A 22,925-nucleotide genomic window follows, 5' to 3' on the forward strand; every position below is an offset into this window, starting at 1 on the left:
TTTTTACATGAAATCTACCACAACAATTGCAAAATAAATGCTTCTTAACATTGCGAACATCTGGCTGTTCCCCTTTTCTGGGATAAACAGGCAGTGCAGCAGGAGGCACCTCCCTGCACCACAATCTGCAGGGGACAGAAAGGCCCGACAGCCGCCTCCGCCGAGGCGGAACACTCGTCTCGTCTTTCCTGCAGCACTTTTTGTCCTCCTGTCTTTTTTTTTTTTTTTTACCCCACAATCTCCCTCCTTTGCAAGCATAAGCACAAATGCAAATTAGTTCATCCCTTCACATCATAAGCTGGAAATGCCTCAAGGACACGTAATCACAGCGTATGCTTTGAGAAAATCATCGACCGAATCACAATTTTTTTTTATTATGTTTGCATATAATCCAAATTAAATTAGTGAGGACTTATTTTAAATTAACTAATGAATTAATTAATGAATTTATATTTCATGTCATTCTTAAAATAGAAGCTTTTGTGTTGCATCAAAAAAATTTTTACAGATGAGATTGAAAACAAAATGTACTGCTGCAACCTATGAATAAAAAATGATGGCTGCAATCTATGTCCACTCAATCGGCCCCTCCCTTCCTTCAGACAGGGTATAGGGCATTTGCAAAATTTCAGATTTTAGCGTATTCACACGATAAACTTGAAAATAATATAAATATAAAGACAGTAATGTTGCTGCTTTATAGAGACAGCCAGATGTATCCACCTGAGTGGCGTGTTACTCAAGCTTGGATGCAGACAGTCGGTGCATTGTTCTCATCTCTACACAATGACAGTCGCACCGTACCAGTGCCGCTGACCAATCAACAGCAACATTATACTGTTCACTTTCATCCATATATGTAGTCGACCTATTTCGAAATTATAGCAAAAAACATACGCCTGGTTGTTCAATTGGAGACAGTCGTCAAGAGATGTAGACGCGTTAACGACGTGTTGTAACACACCGGCTGCTGATCTTCTGTACCGCACTAATCTGCTTCAGAGAGACAGACAGAAAAATCCACTTACCATTTTTTTTTTTTTTTCGATTGAGGCTCAAGGAGCAAGAGAAGACGAAGAAAATGTGAAGATTTTGTTTTTTAAAACGGTGTGGTTTGCGTTGCGTGTTGTACCCAACGGGGTCGATGCAACAACTGCTGACAGGGAGGGCGGTGCTACCAGATTTATAGGCTGACGCGCAGAGGGGGATTCGCTGTGCGTTGTAGACAAAAAAGGCTTTACTAACTCCATTTGATAATGTTGTATAAACCAATCTGTTCTGTAATTTGCATTCAAATATGAACAAAATGGTCAAACCTGCACGTAAAGTGCCGTTCAATAAGATATAGCCTATTATCTTCAGTGCGTTTTTTTTAACATAACTATTATGTGATGACACTTTAAAAAATATATTAAAACCTTGTTGTAATCTTTGTTATACAGTGTATGGTTGTAATGCAATGTATCCATATTATTTGTGTGGATAAATCAACGGTAATTCTTATAAATAAAGGGCTATAGTTCAAACAAAGACAATATATTATGCATGTGGAGGCAAGGTGTTGGCAGAGGAATGAGCAAGAACATCTATAATGTAGGTGTGGCAAACTGCAAATCAATACAAAGCTAACCATATGGTGCATTTATGCACATTTTGTAACTATTCTTGCGGCTGCACACCCGATGCATTATAAATGATGCAAGATGGCTGAATACTTCTGCTGCACAAGATGCTTCCATTCCACTCAAGCTCATATCAGCTGGTCAGCCATGTTGATGCTGAGGCCTGCCATTGTATCTGCTGCGCATGCCAGCTCGCCAGCTCCCCTCCCTCTTTGTCCCAGATTCTCTGCAATGATGTCATTCAGTGGGCTGATCACGTGGCCGAATGTCAGCCTGTTCCTGTGTGCCATTCAGCTGCACTGGCTTTGGGGCGTGCTTCCTCTGGTCTTGTTTGAGGAAATGAAATCCTTGCCCTTTAAGCTGTCTGGATTCCCTTGGGAATTACAATACGCTTGAATAATGCTTCTAATATAATAAGGACCTTGGAAATTAAAACTTTGCTTTGGTCAGAGAACCCACAAGAATGTGAGATGTATTGTTGTTCATTCAGCAGGGAATTGAGGACATATAATCGACAATCAGTTTTTGTGGTTGCTGTACTCAATGAAAACTGTAGGGGGTTAAAGAAAAGGACATCAGCCATGGCTCTCTTCTTGAGAGAACATTCTCCACTCCCCATCTTACTCCTCCTCTTCCTCCTCCCCAGCAGCTGTGAAACTGGGAGGGTCTGAGCAGCTGCACACCAAGAGGAGAGCGGGAGGATGGGAATGCTGGAGCGATGGGAGTGGTCCTTCATCGCATGAAACTGAGTGCAATGCATCTTGCAAAGAGAGACTATTTTCCATCCATCAAAATCCTTGAATATTTTAATGCATATGCAAGTTACCTAAAGTGGTCTGTCAGATAAAAGAGGAAGGTTGTGTTATCCTTATTCACGTGATTAGTGGCCCACATACCAATATATGTTTTGGTCCTGCAAATCTAAAAGAAACACATTATCTACTAATCAAAATGAGTGATTCATAATTTATATAAACGTGGCTTCATGCCAATATAATAAGTAAACAGATTCATTAATTTATGTAATTTAAAACCTTGGAAAACACACTGAGGGAGAATCCTCGTTTTGGAGCTGAGGCACATAATAAGTAAGGCAAGGCAAGTTTATTTGTATAGCACATTTCAACAACAAGGCGACTCAAAGTGCTTCACATAAAACCAACAAAAGCATCAAAACATAATGCAAAAGAAAACAGGATTTAAAAACAATTGAGAACATTCATTGTAAAACATAAAAAAATAGTCAAAAAGCAAAAAATAGATTAAAAGTTGCAGTGCAGTTTAAGAATTTAAATGCAGTAATGAGATATTTGTTGGAGCTCAGAAGACCTCAGAACTGGAGTGATGTGATCCACTTTCCTGGTCTTAGTGAGGACTCGAGCTGCAGCGTTCTGTATCAGCTGCAGCTTTCTGATTGACTTTTTACAGAGGCCTGTGAACACACCATTACAGTAATCAAGTCTACTGAAGATAAATGCATGGACAAGTTTCTCCGAATCCTGTTGAGACATACATCCTCTAACCCTTGAGATATTCTTCAGGTGATAGTAGGCTGATTTTGTAATTGTCTTAATGGGTTGAGGTCTGAATCCACAACTACTAGATTTCTGGCTTGGTTTGTGGTTTTTAACATTAGTGATTGAAGCTGAGCGCTGACTTTTAATCGTTCGTCCTTGGGACCAAAAACAATTACTTCTGTTTTGTCTTTATTTAATTGAAGACAATTCTGGCACATCCAGTTGTTGATTTCTTCAATGCATTTAGCCAGTCCTTGTATGAGATTATAGTTCCCAGGGCTCTATTCCTCGTACTCGGTTTACTGAGTTAGCTGGATCATTTTCAGGGAAGGATGACGCAGGTCAGGCTTTTCGGTTCCATGAAGCAAGTTTGGAAAAATCACCTTAGCAACACATCCAAATCCCTTAACCTGCTAATACGTACATACTGATCCGCCCATACACATATTCAAACTCCTAGTTATATGGTAATCTACACATACATGTATACTATATACACATACAGTTCATATATCCTCATAAGTATATATTAATTTGCATACTATTGCCAGCAGGCACATTCAAATAAATATAATCTGATTGATTTGGGTGATGAGGCACTTAAAATGAGCCGATACATTTTCCTAATACTGACACGTTTAACTTGTCTGATATTTTGCGATGCTTATGTCTCGCAGTGGGGGTGGTGTTATGCTGCATTCACAGCAACACGTTTGCTGTAAACGCAGCATTAGACTTTGCCATGATTATATGGTATCGGCTTCCTCATATGCGTTCATGATCATCTCCTGCTCCTCAGTGGAGAAATAAGAGGCTCTTTCTCTGAGTTTAGTTGCCATTGTAGCATTTGAAGATCCTGGAATCTGTGCTCAACTATGCTCCCTTTTGAAGAGGAGCGTGCACGCGCAATTATCCAGATGACTGACGTCTTGTCCGAATTAACAAAACTGTTTGAGGGAGGATCAGCCTTCGAGAAACCGACATAGCCTGACGTCAATCATCTCGGTAATTTAAGCTGGATAATAAGACATTTGATCGACTTTGTTGAACCAGGTATACGAGAAATGGGGCCCAGGTGCTATAGTTAAGTAGATTTGTGTGCCATCTGCATAATTATGATAGGACACTTTGTTGTTTTTCATAATCTGAGCCAGTGGAAGCATGTAGATGTTGAACACAAGAGGCCCCACTATTGAGCCTTGCGGAACACCACATATCATCCTAGTCAGCTCTGATGTGTAATTAGCTACCGACAAAAAGTATTGTCGGTCCTTCAAGTAGGATTCAAACCAGTTAAGTGCTGCGCCAGAGAGTCCTACCCAGACGTTCAGTCTGTCTAGTAGTATGTCACGATCAGCCGTGTCGAATGCAGCACTGAGATCCAGTAATACTAAGACTAAAGTTCTGCCACTGTCTGTGTTTAAGTGGATGTTGTTGAAAACCTTAACAAGAGCCAACCAAAATCAAATAGTAATAAAAGATAAATACATGATTATATACATTAAAACAACAACAAATCAATTACTAAAATAAAAAACAATGACAGTTACAAATAAATTAGATTAGCAATTAAACATGGGAATTGTTTGTGTTATTGTGTTATAAACAAGACTTATAGCAGATCTTTCTTACCCCATGATCTTTTGGCACTTGCAGGGTGAGCCATGTTTGTTGCAGGTACAATGCTGTCAAACATTCCAAGACAGCAGGGCTGAGAGGAAGCTTTTGTAAAATAGCTTTGAAAATGAGAAGATGCTGATCTCTCCTCATTCAAAGAGTATAGGCAAGCCAGTTTTTTAGGCAATAGTGTGTCCCATAACAATCTTCATGATGCATCTTAAGACTGCATGATATGGAACTGGCTGCAGGCCCATAAACAACATCCCTGTCGTCCAGAGAGAAAAACTGCCTCAACAATTTATGTATGTTTATATTAACAGTGTCATTGTAATGGGGGAAGAAGAGGATTGAATATTTCCTGTCTTGACACACTGAGACCTGTCAGGGTCTCAGGGTCAGGGTCTCAGGGTCTCAGACACTGTCTTGACACTGTCAAGACAGTGTCAAGACAGTGTTAAGACTGATTGATAATATTAGGTAATTTGGTCTTGACTCTGAGGCATCCTTCAGGTTGGGATGAGAAAATAGCTGTATGATATTAAAATAGTAAATCAATTATTTAAGACTATTATGCAAAGGTCCACCATTAAGATCACCAAGGATAATCACCTCCTGATCAAGCCATGGTGATTTTGCCACACCTTCTTTATCAGCTATATCTGCTCTGAAAATGTTAAAACTAAGAAAAAGATTATCAATGTATTTTTTCTTCACCGTCTGTTAGTTTTCCTTTCTTTTCTTTCGACCTGCAGAAGAACAATTTATTGTCTTTTTCATTGAAAGTTGAATGTATAACACAACAATATCTGTTGCAAACATCCCATTACTTTACTTTCTAGAAAGAACTGCCTTAATGTGTGTGAACAAAAGAGCTGACCCTCATTGATGTCATCCATCTTGAGTTTGCAGAGGCCACACCCTATCATCCTCATGGTCCTTTTTATTTATTTTGTCATCAGTTTTACTAGAAAGGGAGGACACCTGCACTTATATACCACTTATATGCTTCCTTACAGACACAGGACATCCGGCTGAAAGACTTTAGGAAAAGAGGTGGCTGATGCGCTTCACATCCCCCCACAGAGGCAGCTGCATGCAGCTCGTTAATGCTGCCATTTTAAGCTGGGACACGTGACTGCCGGATAAAGGCGGTCCATGTGGATACTGGGCTGTATCCAGGCAACTGCATTATTCAGTTCCTAGCCACGGGTAGATCTTAGGAGGAGAGATGGGGGGTTGGGCGTCTGTGGATCTCCTTGGCCTACATGTCTCTCATCCCTGACAGGACAACCTAGTTTGTCTATAACTGGAAATAACATCTGAATTGTGAAAGTAAAAATAAACTGCTAGTGCTCAATAAAACCCATAGCCATCATGTATTGAAATAATATGTGAAATTAATGACTGAATGGCCAATATAGTATCAGAACAAAAATAAAACTAAATGCAAAGATCATCTGAACCCATCTTAATGTAAGATTTAAATAAGTTTGATGTTTGGAAGCCAACCATGATTTGGATGGTTATAGTGCAGCAGATGTATTCCTATTTATATTTTGGATGACCTGACTCATTGTTATTGTCATAATTTATGTTTGGTGTTCAAACATAAATTATGTGTATGAGGCCTACACACATCAAAAAAACAATCACTGTAACTAGTTAACAGTGTGATATAATGCCAAATTGCAGACTATATTGAATATGTTATATTATAAATGCATACAAATAGTTCAAACACATTTTGTGTATTATATTATAAGATGTTATGCTATTATGGATTCATTAATTTGTTTGCAATATGGACATACAAACAAACTGTTTAGTATAAGTCACTCTGGGCCTGTGTGGTACCAGCATGATGAAAATAAGGCATCATGTTTTTCTTCAGAGAAGCCATCGGTGCTGCACAATGGGAGATTCGGGTGTGGTTTGGGAGGCGGTTTGTGTCGTCAGAGAGACGCTCGTCCAATAGAAAGCCGTGGATGGCTTCGAAGCGCCAGACTGACAGGCAATGGACCAATAGCGAGACAGCAGACACCGGCACCGGCGCTGCATATATACCGCTGTCCATCCTCATGCACGCCATTATTTCTTACATCGACCCCATAACTGTCGAACTGTAAGATTTATCAGGAGCTTATTCCCTCAACTACAACAGAACCAAAATGGTAAGAACATTTCGTAATTTATATTAATAGACACATTTGAGGTTGGTTTTAGTGAAGCGAGGGGGAGGAGGACGTTGGCGTTGATGGCAAAATAGAAATATGCTTGAGATATCATACACGGTTTAAAGTAACTGTCTTAAACTAATTATTTTAAATGAATCATTAAATGTAGAATACAATACTTGATGTGGGAGGATGTTGAGGCGGAACTGTGGCTGGGGAACTAACACATAGTGAACAAAAGAGGTTTTTAATCAGCTGGCAATGTGGACTGAATAAATGATGACGGCCTTGGTCAAATCACCGGCTGTCTGTGGTGTTTTGTTCTCTCTGCACCTGTCTGCGGTAGGCCTCGCGTCATTTCACTGTATCATTGCAGACAGGGAGGATGCTCGTGTCTTCAGATGTCACACACAGAGGAAGCCTGTCTGGAGGCACAATGGATTAAGTGCACAGTCAGCAAGGCGCAAGGCTTTAAAAAGTCATGCTGGTCGCATGCAGAGTGGTCCTCCGGACAGCTACTGGTTTATCTGCTAATTGTTTTATAAATGGTTGTTATATTTTACCCGAGACATAACTTTCGCTCAGAATGTAAGGTTAACGCAGCTATACTTCTGTAAAAATACTAATAGATATTAATATTTATTTTGAATATTGGCAAATCTCTATCTAAAAGCCTGTTAGATTTATAAATGAAGGCTATACTATTTTGATAGCTATAACAGTGAAATATACACATTTGCAGTGTTAGAATACAGGTTGTTTTTCTGCCCAGTGTTACATGTCAACAATGCATACAGGTAAATAACATCTCTTGTTCTTTCTTTCCAGCGTGAGTGTATCTCCATCCATGTTGGTCAGGCTGGCGTCCAGATTGGCAATGCCTGCTGGGAGCTTTACTGCCTGGAACATGGGATCCAGCCGGACGGAACGATGCCCAGTGACAAAGCCATCGGAGGAGGAGACGATTCCTACAACACCTTCTTCAGTGAGACTGGAGCCGGAAAGCACGTCCCTAGAGCAGTTTTTGTGGACCTGGAGCCCACTGTCATCGGTTAGTGTCATTACTTCTGGCTGAACATTAGTTTAGGCAAATTAAAAGTGAAATATCGGAAATTTTAAACGACACCTGATTCACTATTTTTGTCTCTTCAGATGAAGTGCGCAGTGGGACTTACCGCCAGCTGTTCCACCCTGAGCAGCTGATCACTGGTAAGGAAGATGCTGCCAACAATTACGCCCGTGGACACTACACCATCGGCAAAGAGATCATCGACATAGTGCTGGACAGGATCCGCAAACTGGTGGGTAACATGATGTCAGGAGGGATCCATTTCCTAATTTTGATTTCAGATATGTAATTAAATGGCATGACTGTATCTCATATGTAATCACTGTCTCTCCCTCTCTTCCCTCAGTCGGACCAGTGCACCGGCCTTCAGGGCTTCCTGGTTTTCCACAGCTTTGGAGGTGGCACCGGCTCTGGTTTCACATCTCTGCTGATGGAGCGTCTGTCTGTCGACTATGGCAAGAAGTCCAAGCTGGAGTTCTCCATCTACCCAGCTCCCCAGGTGTCCACCGCTGTGGTGGAGCCCTACAACGCCATCCTGACCACCCACACCACCCTGGAGCACTCTGACTGTGCCTTCATGGTCGATAACGAGGCCATCTACGATATCTGCCGCAGGAATCTTGATATCGAACGTCCCTCTTACAGCAACTTGAACAGGTTGATCAGTCAGATTGTGTCCTCCATCACTGCTTCCCTTCGTTTCGATGGCGCCCTTAATGTTGATCTGACAGAGTTCCAGACCAACTTGGTGCCATATCCCCGTATCCACTTCCCTCTGGCCACCTATGCCCCCGTCATCTCTGCTGAGAAAGCTTACCATGAGCAGCTATCAGTGTCAGAAATCACTAACTCCTGTTTTGAACCAGCCAATCAGATGGTAAAATGTGACCCTCGCCACGGCAAATACATGGCTTGCTGCCTTTTGTACCGTGGTGATGTGGTGCCCAAAGATGTAAATGCTGCCATTGCCGCCATCAAAACCAAGCGCTCCATCCAGTTTGTGGACTGGTGCCCCACTGGTTTCAAGGTTGGCATCAACTACCAGCCGCCCACTGTAGTTCCTGGTGGAGACCTGGCCAAGGTCCAGAGGGCTGTGTGCATGCTGAGCAACACCACTGCTATTGCAGAGGCCTGGGCTCGGCTTGACCACAAGTTTGATCTGATGTACGCTAAACGTGCCTTTGTTCACTGGTATGTAGGTGAAGGTATGGAGGAGGGAGAGTTCTCTGAGGCCAGAGAGGACATGGCAGCTCTGGAGAAGGATTATGAGGAAGTTGGAGTCGACTCTGTTGATGGTGAGGGAGAGGAAGAGGGAGAGGAATATTAAAAGGGATAAAAAGGTGCTTAAATAGGAAGCAATGACTCTAATTCATCCTTAAATACATTCCAAAAGAAATGTTTATCTATCAAATATAAATTTGACTTGAATTTTGAATATGTTCTAAATAAATTCCATGTAACATCAAGTTGTCTGTGTTGTCTCTTTCTTTCTATATTTTGGTTTACCGAATTATGCAATTAAATGTTTGATCGAATAAACTTCAGCTACATATCAGCCTTTTTAGAATTTCAGAAGTCAACATTATTGAAATACATAAATGTTATTGCTACAGAGCTAAACCAAGTGTCCGTAATCTGTAATCTGGTAACTACAAGATGTTTCATTCTTTCAACAGTAAGCATTTTCTTTAAGTGTCAGATGAAGACACCACAAACGCCTTATAACTTAAGTTTTCTGTGAATTAATGAACAGGTGCACCTGCAACTCAAAAATATCCAAAATGAACACCTAATCCTTAGTTTTAGACCTAACCCTGTTTTGGTCCAGCATTTCAATGCACTGCAGATACAAAGTAAGGAAAAAGGAGCTATTGTAAGTCCCATTTAAATTAATGATATTTTGACTAATTTGCCTTCTCTGCAATCCACATTGCATGTTAACAAATTCACACATCTGAAAACATCCTCCTACTGCTTGGATAATCTACCAACACACTTCAAAAATATTTCACACCGCATGACCACTGATCTTTTACAAATTGTAAACACAATAATTAAACTACTCCTAAAGAAGGCTAGTTTAGACCCCGAAAGCCAATATCAAACCTCCCATTTCTAAGTGGTTTTTCTACAGTAACTGTTTTGGTGTCTTCCAGTACCACAAACAAAACCAGAAATCTAGTTATGGATTCAGACCTCAACCTTATCAAGACAATTACAAAATCAGCCTTCTATCACCTGAAGAATATCTCAAGGGTTAGAGGACGTATGTCTCAACAGGATTTGGAGAAACTTGTCCATGCATTTATCTTCAGTTGACTTGACGACTGTAATGGTGTGTTCACAGGCCTCTGAAAAAAGTCAATCAGAAAGCTGTAGCTGATTCAGAACGCTGCAGCTCGAGTCCTCACTAAGACCAATGAAGTGGATCACATCACTCGAGTTCTGAGGTCTTTGAACTGACTTCCTGTCCAACAAATAATTGACTTTAAAATCCTGCTGCTGGTTTATAAAGCACTGAATGGTTTAGGGCCTAAATACATTTGTGATCTGCTGCTACCTTATGAACCATCCCGACCCCTCAGGTCGTTTGGGACGGGTCTACTTTCTGTTCCAAGAGTCAGAACTAAACATGGAGAAGCAGCGTTCAGCTTTTCTGCTCCACGTATCTGTAACAAGGTCCCTGAAAGATGCAGGGTCCATCAGCTCCTTTAAGTCCAGATTGAAGACTTTTCTGTTTGCTGTTGCCTTTAATTGAACCAGATCCAAGGATATTAATACATTTCTGCATCTCACCACTGCATTTTATTTCTTAAACTGCACTGCAACTTTTAATCTATTTCTTCCTTTTTAACTATTTGTTATGTTTATCAATGAATATGCTTAATTGTTTTTAAATCTTGTTTTCTTCTGCATTATGTTTTGATGCTTTTAATGGTTTTATGTGAAGCACTTTGAATCACGTTGTTGTTGAAATGTGCTATACAAATAAACTTGCCTTGCTCAAATTTGAACTGTTTTTGAGCAAAAACAACCAAAAAACACCAGACCATTTCTGTAAAATTGACAATTCAGCATTTACAAAGCACATTGTGTGCTCAGGCAGTCTGTGAGAGCGGGTCTATGGCAGACTGTGTATAATTCAGTTTATAATGCAGATCACCCACTTTGTCAGTCAATCTTAACAAGAATTATGTTAATTCAGAAAATGCATTTTAACTATAGTTAACCTGGGGAAAAAAAATCAAAATAGTATGGTAAGAAACATTTTCTCCTTTTAGGGTTTTCACCTAGAAGTGACGGTTAACTACAGCTCATATTAAAACCAACTTTAACGGTGCTTTTTATTACAGGTTAATGAGTTTATGCAATCCAGTATTAACACTGATACTGAAAGAACAAATGACAGAAAAACTCAAGGTTGAACAGAGATACATCAAACTCTTATTTATGAAGAGTAAATCTTCTGTCTCTGTAAATGATGGGTGCAGGTGTATACTGAGCTGTCCATCTGAGAGGTTAATTTTAGAGTATTTTGAGTGGCAGGTGTACTCGTAAATTAACAATAATTGATGTAATTTACTGGACACTTAAAGAAGCTGCTGCTGTTATCTTTTAGTTCCCACAGATTACACATTATTCATTTAGAGAAGGATAAATAAAGAGCTCTGTCGCAAGAACATTCACACATTCTTCTATAGTTGTTATTATACAAATAGGGTTGACTTTGGAAGTAAAAAGGCTAATATATTAAGCTTTCATAGGTCAAACACTGAATCACATAATTGGGCACTATAGGTAAAATTAGGTATATCAACTACTAGCCTCATTTTCTTTGTAAACAAAGATCCCGCTTGAAAAACAATCACTGCAAATTTCAAGAGGGAAGTCACATTTCAAATATGCTGACAATAGCTTAACTACAAACCATAACAAGAATGTGAACACTATGGGTACTCTATATTCAGCAATTTGTGACATTTATTTCCTTATCTGATCAGATCAACTAAACTTCTGACTAAATGTTGTTTTTCATGTTTAAACCAAAAAAGAAACATAGACAACTTCATGTTACAGGATATTTATTTAGAACAGAGCCAAACAGATATTCTTGGATCACTTAGTCTAAAAAGACAAACTTAGATTTGATAGACAAACATTTATTTTGGAATACCATTCATTTTAAACGATCAATTCCTGTTCAAATAGTGTCTCCCTTTTCCTCACCCGTGAGTGAACTCCAACTATATGTCCTCTCTGACCTTTCCTATCACATTAAATTTAAATCCAAATTGATATTTTCAGGAGTTTTATTCTGAACAGCCAAACTGGTAATCAACAGATGTTAATTTGGGATAATTAAATCATTGTTTCCTGTTTAAGTGCCTTTTTGTCCCTTTTAATATTCCTCTCCCTCTTCCTCTCCCTCGCCCTCAACAGAGTCGACGCCAACTTCCTCATAATCCTTCTCCAGAGCTGCCATGTCCTCCCTGGCCTCAGAGAACTCTCCCTCCTCCATACCCTCACCCACATACCAGTGAACAAAGGCACGCTTAGCGTACATGAGATCAAACTTGTGGTCAAGCCGAGCCCAGGCCTCTGCAATAGCAGTGGTGTTGCTCAGCATGCACACAGCCCTCTGGACCTTGGCCAGGTCTCCACCAGGAACTACAGTGGGCGGCTGGTAGTTGATGCCAACCTTGAAACCAGTGGGGCACCAGTCCACAAACTGGATGGAGCGCTTGGTTTTGATGGTGGCAATGGCAGCATTCACATCTTTGGGCACCACATCGCCACGATACAAAAGGCAGCAAGCCATGTATTTGCCGTGGCGAGGGTCACATTTTACCAATTGATTAGCTGGTTCAAAGCAGGAGTTAGTGATTTCTGACACCGTTAACTGCTCATGGTAAGCTTTCTCAGCAGAGATGACGGGGGCATAGGTGGCCAGAGGGAAGTGGATACGGGGATATGGCACCAAGTTGGTCTGGAACTCTGTCAGATCAACATTAAGGGCACCATCGAAACGAAGGGAAGCAGTGATGGAGGACACAATCTGACTGATCAACCTGTTCAGGTTGGTATAAGAGGGACGCTCGATATCAAGGTTCCTACGGCAAATATCGTAGATGGCCTCGTTATCGACCATGAAGGCACAGTCAGAGTGCTCCAGGGTGGTGTGGGTGGTCAGGATGGCGTTGTAGGGCTCCACCACAGCGGTGGACACCTGGGGAGCTGGGTAGATGGAGAACTCCAGCTTGGACTTCTTGCCATAGTCGACAGACAGACGCTCCATCAGCAGAGAGGTGAAACCAGAGCCGGTGCCACCTCCAAAGCTGTGGAAAACCAGGAAGCCCTGAAGGCCGGTGCACTGGTCCGACTGAGGGAAGAGAGGGAGAGACAGTGATTATGAGATACAGTCATGCCATTTAATTAAATATCTGAAATCAAAATTAAAGAAATGGATCCCTTCTGACATCATGTTACCCACCAGTTTGCGGATCCTGTCCAGCACTATGTCGATGATCTCTTTGCCGATGGTGTAGTGTCCACGGGCGTAATTGTTGGCAGCATCCTCCTTACCAGTGATCAGCTGCTCAGGGTGGAACAGCTGGCGGTAAGTCCCACTGCGCACCTCATCTGAAGAGACAAAAACACACATTGAATCCTTTATGGCTCATAATGTATACTTTAATTAATGAAATGAATGTTCAGTCCATCCAGAAGTGATGACACTTACCGATGACAGTGGGCTCCAGGTCGACAAAAACTGCTCTGGGGACGTGCTTTCCAGCTCCAGTCTCACTGAAAAAGGTGTTGAAGGAATCGTCTCCTCCTCCGAGAGTCTTGTCACTGGGCATCTGTCCATCCGGCTGGATCCCATGTTCCAGGCAGTAAAGCTCCCAGCAGGCATTGCCAATCTGGACGCCAGCCTGACCAACATGGATGGAGATACACTCACGCTGTGGAGCAGAGAAAGAAGATTTGTATTATAAATCAATCTCACCATCTTTTTTAAAGGATATTTTTACAACAACTGCTTCTACTGGTAAAATAGAAGAGTTAAACACATATACCTTTGTTTCCATCAAATAGACTTTAAATTAACTCTGAAATGGCAGTGCATATCGTCTCAATTTGTTCTTCTTATCCTGCATGAAAGAACTTTTCTATTCTTATATTTTGTGATAGCATGGCAGTCAAAGATTCAGTCTATCATTTATTTTACAGAAACATGTGTATTTTTGGTTGCTCTCTGCTGCCACATATCATGTCTATTTCATGCAGAATTACTGCGGGGAAAGGATTATCTAGGTCAGACATGTTGCAGTGTGCTGTCTCTTTAAGAAGCCACATTGCATCCTCCAATGGAAATAGAAGGCTCACATTAATTTTCACATTTCTTCACAGTGAATAATGAATAAAGGTGTATTATATTTTAAATATATCTGTATGTCATATTTAAAAAGGCTTGCGGTCAGTTGGATGACTACAATGTATTCATATGAAGGCGTCTTTAAATCAGGATTACAAACTAATTATTTTTTTATTGAGAAGCTAATTAGCTGATTCAAACGAGATATGTGGTGAGAGGATTAGGCGTCGGCTTGCAGTGCAGGAATATATTAGACTACATTTCTATTAGCCATGCAATTCACCAATTGTTTATTAGCAGCCATATTTACAAAAACGCTATTTACAGGCACGATTCACTATAACAAAGAGGAGAAAGGGTGACGTCCGAAATATTACTGTCGTTCTGTTCGACGCTATACAACTCTATCCAAGTATACCTCGAAATAAAACGTGAAATGTTGACTTAAAATGTTACTTACCATGACGTCTCGTCGATATTATGCAATGTAATAAGACAAGCCGAGGAGCAGTGTTTGTGTCTGAGGGGTGCGGTGTTTGATGCAGATCTGCAGATGCGCCTCGCTCTTGTACTCGATCTGCCCCTTGTGGAGAACAGGTGAAGTGCGCCAGCAATAACAAAAAGAACTCCTCCTTCTGCCGCAGTAACATCCAGAACAGAACAAAAGATACTGAAACCGAGACGCGAGGGCGTTGAAGACGTCTTAATAAATGGTTTAAGGGGGCTGGAGAGTCTATTGGACAAATTACCGGTTCATTATTCTGGGACCAGAAGGAACCCAATGTAGCTGGATGTGGATTCACACAAATATACAGTCTGTCTGTGCCTATATGGGAAATAATTTAATGTGTCCTGCTTCAGTCACGTGGAATCGTCTGCAAAAATAGATTACATTGATGAATCTGATATTTCTGCTATTTATTTTTTACATTGTGAACTGCATTGTGAACATTGGAGACAATAGGCTCGTTCGAGATGAGCCAGTTCTACGCAGAATCGATCGCCGGCGATCGGCGCACAACGCATGCCGGTTAGATTTGTGTCCGACTTTATCCCGACTTGCTCTGACGTCATGCACAAGTGGTCAACGATAATCCCACGAGAGCAAGGTCGGCCAACGATTTTAGAGCCAGGCGCCGCATTAGCGCTCCATAGACTGCGTGGCCCAGTGCATTATGGGAAACGACTGGCTGTCGCCACATCATTGTTGTTGATTGGCTCTTAGATTTGACAGCAAAAAAAAATGCCCAAACATGTGAATGCTGCCATTGCCACCATCAAACCCATGTGCTCCATCCAGTTTGTGGACTGGTGCCCCACTGGTTTCAAGGTTGGCATCAACTACCAGCCGCCCACTGTAGTTCCTGGTGGAGACCTGGCCAAGGTCCAGAGGGCTGTGTGCATGCTGAGCAAGACCACTGCTATTGCAGAGGCCTGGGCTCGGCTTGACCACAAGTTTGATCTGATGTACGCTAAGCGTGCCTTTGTTCACTGGTATGTGGGTGAGGGTATGGAGGAGGGAGAGTTCTATGAGGCCAGAGAGGATATGGCAGCTCTGGAGAAGCATTATGAGGAAGTTGGAGCTGATAGTGTGGGAGATGAGGCGGATGAGCATATTAAAACAGTGCTTTCATTAATGTCAGAAATGAAGTTTGTTACTTGATGTTTGTTTCCTGTATTTTATACACTCCTTCCAAAGGGCAGAAGTACTGTCACCTTGCAACTGGAGACCCAGGTTGTATTGCTGGGCCCGCTGTGGGGAGGGGTGGCACGGTAGAACCAGCACTGAGCGTGGCAGATAGTCAGATCCTGCTGCAGCTAAATGACGTTTCCTAAAAGGAGTCTGGTACTAAGAAACACCACTGCTTTCATCCACAGGAATGCAAATCCATCTATTATCTGTCACAGTTTATAATGTTCAGGGTCATAGAGGGCCTGGCGCCGATCCCAGCTGATATTGGGTTAAGGCGGAAACGCAAATGTCAACTCAAAATGAAAGATCTTTGTAGTAGCTTTAACTTGACTGCCTAAAATGGGTTGTTTATTAATTTGGTTTTCACATAGATTTGACTAATTTAAGGTGTGATTTGTGTTTTGTGAGAGTGGTCTGGGAAGAAATGTTCATTCTAAAATATGAAATCATCCACATTTTGCTAAGTGACTTGATGGAAAAACAATGTCAAATCGCATATAAAAGCTTTGATCTTGATCGATTCACCTCAAGTTTAAACTCCAGCATTATAAGTAAAGTAAAATAACTATATATATACAACTATATATATATAGTTGTATATATATAGATATATATATATCTATATCTATCTATATATATGACTATATATATATATATATAGATATATATATAGATATATATATATATATATATATATATATATATATATATATATATATATATATCTATATATATATAGTTATTTTCACCCTTGCCTCAATTAAGGTCAGTGTTCATGACGCCACCATAAGAAAGAGACTGGGCAAAAATAGCCTGCATGGCAGAGTTCCAAGACAAAAACCACTGCTGAGCAAAAAGAACATAAAGGCTTGTCTCAGTTTTGCCAGAAAACATCTTGATGATCCCCAAGACTTTTGGGAACGTACTCTGTGGACTGAAGAGACAAAAGTTGAACTTTTTGGAAGGTGTATGTCCCATTCCATCTGGCGTAAAAGTAACATGGCATTTCAGAAGAGGAACATCATACCAACAGTAACATATGGTGGTGGTGGTAGTGTAATGGTCTGGGGCTGTTTTGCTGCTTCAGGACCTGGAAGACTTGCTGTGGTAAATGGAACCATGAATTCTGCTGTCTACCAAAAAATCCTGAAGGAGGATTTTCCGGCCATCTGTTTGTGACCTCAAGCTGATGCGCACTTGGGTTCTGCAGCAGGACAATGATCCAAAACACACCAGTAAGTCCACCTCTGAATGGCTTAAGAAAAATAAAATGAAGACTTTGGAGTGGCCTAGTCAAAGTCCCGACCTGAATCCGATTGAGATGCTGTGGCAAGACCTTAAAAAGGCGGTTCATGCCCTAATGGGGCTGAATTACAACAATTCTGCAAAGATGAGTGTGCCAAAATTCCTCTACAGCGCTGTAAAAGACTCATTGCCAGTTATCGCAAACGCTTGATTGCAGTTGTTGCTGCTAAGGGTGGCCCAACCAGTTATTAGGTTTAGGGGGCAATTACTTTTTCACACAGGGCCATGTAGGTTTGGATTTTTTTCCCCTTAATAATAAAAACCTTCAAAAAACTGCATTTTGTGTTTACTTGTGTTTTCTTTGTCTAATATTAAAATTTGTTTGATGATCTGAAACATTTAAGTGTGACAAACATGCAACAATATAAGAAATCAGGAAGGGGGCATGCACTTTTTCACACAACTGTATATATATATATATATATATATATATATATATATATATATATATATATATATATATATATATATATATATATATACTAAATGTGAAATCATCCAGATTATGCTACTAACTTGATAGACAAACAGTGTCAAATAATATATACAATCTTTGATCTTGATCCATATACCTCAAGTCCTTTAAAGAGCTGTTTTTACTCCAGCATTATAAGTTAAAACAACTAATATATATATATATATATTCAATAAATTAGCACCTCATAGAAGGACCAAGGATTCATACTGTTCACTAGAAATAGGATGTGAATTAAAACCACCAGGTGCCAAAGTCATTTATTGGATGTCAAATATAATACACTATTGAGAGGATATCACAAAGCATGTTTTTCTTTTCTAGTTAGAATAAATGTCATTACTACAAGATTTGACTAATGTGTAGTAGCAGTATATATAATCCAAAACTGTACTTGATAAATGAATACATTGATAGCTAAATAAGTAATTTGTCAAAATGTTTATATTTTAATGCATATTTTTCTATTTTCAAATTAACCTGCACATGTATTTGTAAATTGAGACTTTCATTTACACATTTCTTCCTATTATTTAATGTATTTATTTTTCTTGAGTCGTTTATTTATATGCTATAGCTTTAGTTCTCCATACTTAAGTACACTACTTGAGTATGGAGAACTAAATGTTCACTGTGTACTTAATTATACTCCACCACTGCTGAGTACTTCTTCCACCACTGTTGGTTTAAAACAAAGACAAAAAATAAACGTTTTAATTATAGCACAATAAACGGACGATCTGAAATAACTATATTTATAATAGACTTATTTAAGATACTGTGTAAATACAGCAAAACAAAAGAGTAATTAATCAAATCATCTGTTTTAAACGTTTTTCCTTCTGCTTCAAAGTTTACTGTCAGCTAGTTAGGTAATATGGATTACACCACACAGAATTTATTACCTCATTTTCCAAAAAGAATGATTGCTGCGTATGTTACACTGAGGCAGCCTCTGGTCCTACCGAGGGACGCCGATGCTGAACAGCTGACATGGCTGACTTATCAGTACCAACTTTAGGGGAGCGGGTTTTGTTTAACCAATAGGAAAGCAGCTCCTTTGACTCTAGACCAATCGGATTCAACCGCTGTCTACATCCAGGAAGTCGAGTATAAATTGCCTAGCAGAGCTAACATCCGTGATAGCGTCTCACGCAGCACTCATTGAAACGCAGCTTGTGAGAGAATCGGCCTCTTCATTCTTATTTCCACCTCTTTACCCACATCTTCAGGAAACATGGTGAGTTGAACGATGCGGCGTTTTCTTATGATTTAACGACGCTTACAGCTAGTGATGGCGAGATGAAGCTTCCTTAAGCATTGAATCTTTCCATCCAATTTGGTTCGCTCATGGGCCGAAGATTCATGGGGCTTCATTTGCTCTACTGCGCCACCAAGTGGACAATACATGTACAACGGGCATAGGGGTCATAACGACACCATGGCTTTGGTGTGTGAAGCTTTGAATTTAATAAATAAATGAACGAATGATATTTGTGATGCCAATACTTCAATTATTAACTTATTAATATTGTGTCTGTCTTTATGATATAATGATGGGGTCAAAAGGGAAAGTGGAAACAAATTGGGGAGAGGGTTGTGATGTGACTGTGCTTATGTTACTATAGGGACAACATTGTATTCATTTTTATAAAAATGAGAACCTTTCTACAGTGCTGGGCTTTTTGAGACCATTTCACCTGCTTTATAAAATACCCTTTCACAAGCACATATGAAGCTGGGTACAGAGAGGAAGAGAGGAAATCCATTATGTTTCGCTGTCCCTCATATTTCAAATTGCATGGCAAACCCACAAACTATTTTCTGACTCAGTCGCGTGGTACGGCCGAAGCCTCGACACGGAAGGCCACATCACTACTTATAGCCCTCATTTCATCAATTGATTTTCAAATTTAAGGTATTTTTGGGCCCTAGCTAATGTTCATTACCGATTTATTTAAATTTTTTATTTCATCGAACGTATTTGTCACTGATCTTTCACTGAGAAGATCCTCCACATCGTCGACTTTATGTATGTAAACAAACTGCACGTGCATATGCCGCACGCCACATCTCTTTATGTCAAAGTCGATCCCGCCAGTGGTTTTTCTTCTCTCGTTACTGTTGCCCGAGACCGACCACAAATAACCAAGACCACAGTTTGCGGGCCCTAAATTGATGCAACATGCGTACATCGGCCCCTTTCATCATCTGGTTTGCAGATTGGCCGATGGCAGTCGATATCTGGCTAAATCTGTGCAACCCTATTTTATGTTATGCATATCTTCATGATGAGATGATTAATCTGTCTTAATCATATTTTGTAGATAATTAGCCATTTGTCTGAACAGATTTATTAAATAAATGCATCATATGTCCGATTACTAGGTCACAATGTTGTGGTATCTGGTTGCTTTAATAAAGGGTCTTTCTTTACCTCCACCCCTCCAATTTGAGCCGTCTTCAACATGTGGTGGTCTACTTGGACATGGTTACAAAATTTAGATGCAAGGAAATATTTAATGGTAAAAGTTACAAATTGCTGTCCTCTCTTCAGCGCGAGTGTATCTCAGTGCACGTCGGCCAAGCCGGTGTCCAGATTGGCAATGCCTGCTGGGAGCTTTACTGCCTGGAACATGGGATCCAGCCGGACGGACAGATGCCCAGTGGGAAGTCCACCGGAGGAGGAGACGATTCCTACAACACCTTCTTCAGTGAGACTGGAGCCGGAAAGCACGTCCCCAGAGCAGTTTTTGTGGACCTGGAGCCCACTGTCATCGGTAAGTGTCATCACTTCTGGCTGAACATTAGTTTAACTAAAAGTAAAACCTGGAGCCCACTGTCATTGGTAAACGGCCATTAATATAGATGCCATATCTCAATAGCAATTATTTCATCAAGTCAAACCCTTAAGTAAGTTCTAATTTGAAACCGTCTCTTCAGATGAGGTGCGTACTGGGACTTACCGCCAGCTGTTCCACCCTGAGCAGCTGATCACTGGTAAGGAGGATGCTGCCAACAATTATGCCCGTGGACACTACACCATCGGCAAAGAGATCATCGACATAGTGCTGGACAGGATCCGCAAACTGGTGGGTAACATGATGTCAGGAGGGAGGGATCCATTTCCTAATTTTGATTTCAGATATGTAATTAAATGGCATGACTGTATCTCATATGTAATCACTGTCTCTCCCTCTCTTCCCTCAGTCTGACCAGTGCACCGGCCTTCAGGGCTTCCTGGTTTTCCACAGCTTTGGAGGTGGCACCGGCTCTGGTTTCACATCTCTGCTGATGGAGCGTCTGTCTGTCGACTATGGCAAGAAGTCCAAGCTGGAGTTCTCAGTCTACCCAGCTCCCCAGGTGTCCACCGCTGTGGTGGAGCCCTACAACGCCATCCTGACCACCCACACCACCTTGGATCATTCTGACTGTGCCTTCATGGTCGATAACGAGGCCATCTTCGATATCTGCTGCAGGAACCTTGATATCGAGCGTCCCTCTTACAGCAACTTGAACAGATTGATCAGTCAGATTGTGTCCTCCATCACTGCTTCTCTTCGTTTCGATGGTGCCCTTAATGTTGATCTGACAGAGTTCCAGACCAACTTGGTGCCATATCCCCGTATCCACTTCCCTCTGGCCACCTATGCCCCCGTCATCTCTGCTGAGAAAGCTTGCCATGAGCAGTTAACGGTGTCAGAAATCACCAATGCCTGCTTTGAACCAGCAAATCAATTTGTAAAATGTGACCCTCGCCATGGTAAATACATGGCTTGCTGCCTTTTGTATCGTGGTGATGTGGTGCCCAAAGATGTGAATGCTGCAATTGCCAACATTAAAACAAAGCGCTCCATCCAGTTTGTGGACTGGTGCCCCACTGGTTTCAAGGTTGGCATCAACTACCAGCCGCCTACTGTAGTTCCTGGTGGAGACCTGGCCAAGGTCCAGAGGGCTGTGTGCATGCTGAGCAACACCACTGCTATTGCAGAGGCCTGGGCTCGGCTTGACCACAAGTTTGATCTCATGTACGCTAAGCGTGCCTTTGTTCACTGGTATGTGGGTGAGGGTATGGAGGAGGGAGAGTTCTCTGAGGCCAGAGAGGACATGGCAGCTCTGGAGAAGGATTATGAGGAAGTTGGAGCTGATAGTGTGGGAGACGATGAGGAGGAAGGAGAAGAGTATTAAAACAATGTTTTCATTAACGTCAGAAATAAAGTTTGTTACTTGACGTTTGTTTCCTGTCTTTTATACACTCCTTCCAAATGGCAGAAGTACTGTTAAATAGTGTGCAGATTGCTTTTCTATGTCTTTAATTGTCACTATTTCTGCAGTCTTACCTGCAATAGCAGGTCCTTTTTATAAAGAGTGTATATATCTATCTATCTATCTATCTATATCTCTATCTATATCTATATATCTATTTATTTTTCTTGAGTCGTTTATTTATGCTATAGTTCTCCATACTTAAGTACACTACTTGAGTATATGTACTTTGTTACAGTCCAACTCTGCTGAGTACTTCTTCCACCACTGTTGGTTAAAAAAAAAGACAAAAATAAACGTTTTAATTATAGCACAACAAATGGACGATCTGAGTAATTAATCAAATCATCTGTTTTAAATGTTTTCCCTTCTGGTTCACAGTTTGTCAGCTAGTTAGGCAATATGGATTACACCACACATAACTGATTACCTCATTTTCCAAAAAGAATATTGTTGGAGCCAAAATGGTGTTTGTTTGAGGGAAACGCTGGGTGAATGAGGACATGTAGTTCTTTCATTTGAACACAGGGTGGCACATTAACTTCAAAAGGGCATAGCGGGAAGTGCCAGGTAATGGAAACAGGTGTGTGTGGATGGGAAGCAAAATAGTTTTTGACCGTGGGCGTGTCAACGTGGTAGTGCTGTATCCTGTCTTGTGGTATCTTGTGCTGCAACATGGAAGACTCGTTTAATTTAAGTATATTGGACATTGCTGATTAATAAATGGATCAAAGAGACACAGCGCACTGGACAATTTGTTTGTGGCAGAACACACAGGGGGAACATGTTCTCCCCCATAGTGGCTCTA

At 40.9% G+C, this 22,925-nt stretch overlaps 3 protein-coding genes across 3 annotated transcripts; 2 read left to right on the forward strand and 1 right to left on the reverse strand.

The window, feature by feature from the left end:
* The first annotated feature begins 7,848 nt into the window (after positions 1-7,848).
* LOC306743768 (tubulin alpha chain-like) lies at positions 7,849-9,462 on the forward strand. Its single transcript, XM_079226326.1, has 3 exons — positions 7,849-7,984; positions 8,086-8,234; positions 8,349-9,462. The coding sequence occupies exons 1-3, from the start codon at positions 7,864-7,866 to the stop codon at positions 9,327-9,329; spliced, it is 1,251 nt and encodes a 416-aa protein (XP_079082452.1). The 5' UTR covers positions 7,849-7,863; the 3' UTR covers positions 9,330-9,462.
* Positions 9,463-12,067: 2,605 nt separating this feature from the next.
* LOC306743126 (tubulin alpha chain) lies at positions 12,068-14,917 on the reverse strand. The gene is made up of 4 exons (XM_079225609.1): positions 14,839-14,917; positions 13,743-13,965; positions 13,494-13,642; positions 12,068-13,382 (listed from the first exon to the last, which is right to left on the reverse strand). The coding sequence occupies exons 1-4, from the start codon at positions 14,839-14,841 to the stop codon at positions 12,402-12,404; spliced, it is 1,356 nt and encodes a 451-aa protein (XP_079081735.1). The 5' UTR covers positions 14,842-14,917; the 3' UTR covers positions 12,068-12,401.
* A 4,094-nt stretch (positions 14,918-19,011) lies between these two features.
* On the forward strand, positions 19,012-22,039 carry LOC306743597 (tubulin alpha chain-like; the record flags this gene model as incomplete). Its single annotated transcript, XM_079226125.1, has 4 exons — positions 19,012-19,091; positions 20,409-20,631; positions 20,795-20,943; positions 21,062-22,039. Exons 1-4 carry the CDS (start codon positions 19,089-19,091, stop codon positions 22,037-22,039), a joined length of 1,353 nt encoding a protein of 450 aa, XP_079082251.1. The 5' UTR covers positions 19,012-19,088.
* Between the last annotated feature and the right edge of the window lie 886 nt (positions 22,040-22,925).

This window comes from Taurulus bubalis (genome assembly GCF_910589615.1).
Source record: "Taurulus bubalis genome assembly, chromosome: 11".
In the NCBI taxonomy this organism is placed as follows: domain Eukaryota; kingdom Metazoa; phylum Chordata; class Actinopteri; order Perciformes; family Cottidae; genus Taurulus; species Taurulus bubalis.